Source organism: Cebus imitator, unplaced genomic scaffold, assembly GCF_001604975.1.
Source record: "Cebus imitator isolate Cc_AM_T3 unplaced genomic scaffold, Cebus_imitator-1.0 Scaffold240, whole genome shotgun sequence".
NCBI lineage: Eukaryota > Metazoa > Chordata > Mammalia > Primates > Cebidae > Cebus > Cebus imitator.
The window spans coordinates 520,759-525,341 of NW_016107555.1; the positions used below are offsets into that span (position 1 = coordinate 520,759).

General features: G+C 41.4%; 1 protein-coding gene across 1 annotated transcript in view; it reads right to left on the minus strand.

Moving 5' to 3' along the window:
• DNAJC11 (DnaJ heat shock protein family (Hsp40) member C11) overlaps positions 1-4,583 on the minus strand; it is a 69,448-nt gene that overhangs the window by 46,930 nt on the left and 17,935 nt on the right. The window contains exons 2-3 of the mRNA XM_017498320.2: positions 4,075-4,204; positions 964-1,037 (exon numbers count right to left, since the gene is read on the minus strand). Coding sequence (XP_017353809.1) covers positions 964-1,037; positions 4,075-4,204 — 204 coding nt within the window. The remainder of the gene's footprint in view (positions 1-963; positions 1,038-4,074; positions 4,205-4,583) is intronic.

A 4,583-nucleotide genomic window follows, 5' to 3' on the forward strand; every position in this document is an offset into this window, starting at 1 on the left:
CCCGGCCTGCCTCATTTTTTTAAAAAAATGTTTTATAGAAACAGGGTTTTGCTACGTTTCTCAGGCTGGTCTCAAACTCCTGGCCTCATGTAATCCTCCCAGTTTGGCTCCCCAGAGTGTTAGGATTATAGGTGTGAGCCACTTTGCCTGGCTCAGAACCAAGTTTCTTTAATGATACCCCTATATTCCTGTAGCGATTTAGAGTTTCACAGCTAATTTTAATATTCATTTTTCAGATAGTAACATGGAAGCACCGGCAGTCCAATGACTTGCCCAAGGCTCTCCTGCTAGTCTGTGACAGTGGGAAAGAAAACAAATTGTCTGAATTTCAGTGACTGTTCTCCCACAGCATGGCTGCCAAGGGCTACACATTTGCTATGAATTTTGTTTCACTCATCACGTTTGACAGAGCTCTATCATTAGAGTATAATGCATGACAATTGAAAGGGTCCTCATAGGCAATGTAACCTAGCAGTTCTCGACTTTTCTCTGCTTCCATTTTGTTCACATGCATAACATATTCCCATCTGAAACATTTCCTCACTGCAATTATTGAGAACTGAGGTGGAGAGAGAGGCGCAGAGCTGTGGAGGGTGGAGGGAGTGGAAGTGCAGACAGAGGTGCACCCTTGAAGAAATCGTCTCCCATCAACCCCTGCTCCGCCTGCTCCCACCCCACATGTGGGTTAAAAATTACTGGCCCAGTCCATCCCTCTTCTGTTTTACTTGACAGGTTAGGAAACCAAGGACAAGTCAGAGGAGTGGCTGGCCCGAGTTCAGAGTGACAAAGTGGCAAAGCCAAGTCCAGAACTCAACCTCTAAAACTAAAATACAAGGCAAGGTAGGGGGCTCTAATGTCTTCAAATATTCCCAAAGACGGTATGACAGATTGCAGGGTTTTGGGGAGATGTTTTGTATCTGTTTAATGACTTTTCTGGGACACCAGACGCACAGTTTCTCTTACCTCCCATCCTTCCATTTCCAGTCCTCTCTTCCCATATATATCATAGATGGCCCTGGTTTGGGGGTCACTAAGCACTGCAAATTAAAAATCAAATACGTTTATAAAATACGAAATTCACCTTCAGTCCTTTCTGAGAACACTGACATCATTAGGTAAGCTCATCTCCTGTTCCCCTCGACTGATCACAATCGTCCTATTACCCTTTCATTTTCTATGCATCTTTCCTCCTAACTGCTTTTTCGACTCGGCCTAGGATTTGTTTGTTTATTGATTTACTGACTGACAGGGTCTTTCTCTATTGTCCTGGCTGGAGTGCAGTTGTATGATCACAGTTCACTGCAGCCTTGAATTCCTGGGCTGAAGCAATTCTTCCACTTCAGCTTCCTAAGAAGCTGGGATTACATGTGTGTGCCACCATGCCCAGCTAATTTATTTTTTGTAGAGACAGGCTCTCCGTTTGTTGCCCAGGCTGATCTTGAATTCCTGGCCTCAAATGATTCTCTTGCCCTGGCCTTGCAAAGTGCTGGGATTACAGGTGTGAACCACTACACCTGGCTAATGTAGGGTATGTCTAAAGGTGGTTACAAATGAGAAAAGTCAGATTTTCCCAGTGTCCAAGTTACTCTTGACTGTAAGGTACAGGTAACAAGGTGTACAGGGTGCAACGTGTAGGAAGCTGCACTGGCTCCTGCATCGCGAAAGGACGCCAAAGTTGTTTATTTATTTTTTTTTTTTGAGACGGAGTTTCGCTCTTGTTACCCAGGCTGGAGTGCAATGGCGCGATCTCGGCTCACCGCAACCTCCGCCTCCTGGGTTCAGGCAATTCTCCTGCCTCAGCCTCCTGAGTAGCTGGGATTACAGGCACGCACCACCATGCCCAGCTAATTTTTTTTTGTAGCTTTAGTAGAGACGGGGTTTCACCATGTTGACCAGGATGGTCTCGATCTCTTGACCTTGTGATCCACCCGCCTCGGCCTCCCAAAGTGCTGGGATTACAGGCTTGAGCCACCGCGCCCGGCCCAAAGTTGTTTTTAAAATAATTTGGTAAATTTCTGCTACAGCATATAAAAGTACACTGACTTGAAAGAGTGGGTTCCAGTTTCTAAAGAAGCTTGATATAAAGGTAGAAACAGGCTCAGATACTAGAAAAAGCTGATTTATTATTTACTCTATAGAGTTTTATTAACTCCAAAGACAGTCTACATTTGTTTTGTTTTCCTCTCTATTTGTAAATAATTTTAAAAGACAAAAACGCCTCTTACCGTGTTGTTGGCCACATCACCCAAACTACATCAGAAAGGATTTCTCCGTTAAGGGTGAGAGCTGATCGACAGTATCCCAACCGAGCTCAAATGTCAGCAAGGCCAATGGTCATTATCTTTTCCCTCTACTTCACCAATTTTTGCCAAGACCTTCGGGCCTCTTGTCCCCTGAGAGTTTCCATGTATTTTTAGGGATAATTTAAAAACCACATAAGTGATCCTACGTATAATCAAATCTAATGGGAAAGGAAGAAACGCCATCTCCTGGAAAACACAGGAGCCAAACTTGGTTTCCTCTCCAGCATTTAATAAGGAATTATTTGGTCAGCGGGGTGGCTCACACCTGTAATCCCAGCACTCTGGGAGGCCAAGATGGTGGATCACCTGAGGTCAGGAGTTCAAGACCAGCCTGGCCAACATGGTGAAACGCCACCTCTACTAAAAATACAAAAATTAGCTGGGCATTGTTGCGCATATCTGTAATCCCAGCTACTTGAGGGGCTGAGGCAGGAGAATTGCTCCAACTCAGGAGGCAGAGGTTGCAGTGAGCCAAGATTACGTCACTGCACTCCAGCCTGGGCAAAAGAGTGAGACTCTGTCTCAAAAAAAAAAAAAAAAAAAAAAAAAAAAAAAAGAGGAATTATTCATTCACTGTTTTTCTCCCTGTAGGCTACACACGAGGCAGGGTCTGCTGTTGTGGTACTTCCTCTAGCACTGGTAGGGTTTTTCTGTTAACTCTTCCCCAAGTCTCCAACACAATACAAGCAAACTATGTGGCTAATTTAGACAACAGTAAAATTAATGCACCCATTTAGAGAACATAATACAATAAAAAGAACAGGCTACTCTTCAGAACCACCATGCAAATGATCTGAATAGAGTTAAATTTGGTAATGATACTACACCGACTGTACACATTTATCACACACTGAAGCCTGATTTTCACTGGCCATTAAAATCTAACTTTTTGGTAAAACTATAAAGTGAAATATACTACAAGCTGTTATGTATACAGTGAGATGTCTTTATGTTTGTACAAAGAAACACATTATCTAATTTTTGGTCTAAGAAGCAAATCACCAAATGGTTCTAGAACAAATAACTTAGTGTATATAAGAGTAATTTAACTTTTTTTAATTTAAATTTTTAAAATAGTGGTAAAATGTACATATAAATTTACCATTTTAACCATTTTCAAGTATATAATTCAATAGCATTAAGTACATTTACAATGTTGTGTAACCATCATTACTCTCTATTTCCAGAACTTTTTGCCACCCCAAACAGAAGCTCTATATCCAATAGTGACTTTAATATTTTATAAGCCAATATATCACAGAATGTTCTTTCTGACATACATAAGTATAAAAATGTGAATCACTTGATTCTATTTCCTATAAGCCTTCTTAACGTCATTTTCTTTCTTTTATTAGAACTGAAAACTGAATGCTTCAGAACCAATAAAATCACTTTTAGATGAAAAAATGTCCTTGTATCTTCTAATAAAAAAAGAGAACAAAGAAACCTTCCCTGTAACGATCAGCCTTTTACCTATAAGAGTTCTCTTTAGAAGAAAACTGGTGAACGATTTAAAACTTGAGTACTCCCTTGCAATTGAGACTCTGTCTATTACTTCACCCAGTCTCTCATTTTCTACTTACTGGACATGTATTGATTTCCAAAGCAAAATACTACTCTTTCAAAGGACACTGTCAGTGAAAAGTACTAAACTAACCACCTCTTTTATATACCTCTAAGGACTCTCTGCTTCTATCCTCTACAAATCATGCCTCCTAAAAATCGAATATCTGTTACCAGGATGTTTCTACAAATCCAGCCCTCCACTGACCTTCATAAGCCTGGTGGACAAGGTTAAACAACCGTTCCGCCTGTGACTTGAGCTCTGGGTCTCTGTGCTTGTCTGGATGGTAGAGCATACACAGCCTCCTGTAGGCAGCTTTCAGCTCTTCAGAAGAGGCCTAAAGAAAGAAAAATTCAATTAGAGAACAATCAATGCTACTTACACATTATCATTATCAAAATCAGCCTTGAAATGGGAACCCATCAGCCACGTCCCCACGTGTCTGCTCTCGACATACAGGATGTAATGAAGTTAGGTTTACCTCAACAGGGCTTCTTTTTGCCAGCTAATAAAGTGATCAATTATGTACATCAATAGTGACTGGGTTTTGCTGGGAAGTGCTGCTATCAGATGAATGAACGTTTGTGTCTCTGGAATGGCTCAGTGTGCTCTGAGCTGAAACAAAAATGTCACAGAGACCCACTAACTTTTTTTTTTGAGATGGAGTTTTGCTCTTGTTACCCAGGCTGGAGTGCAATGGCGCGATCTTGGCTCAC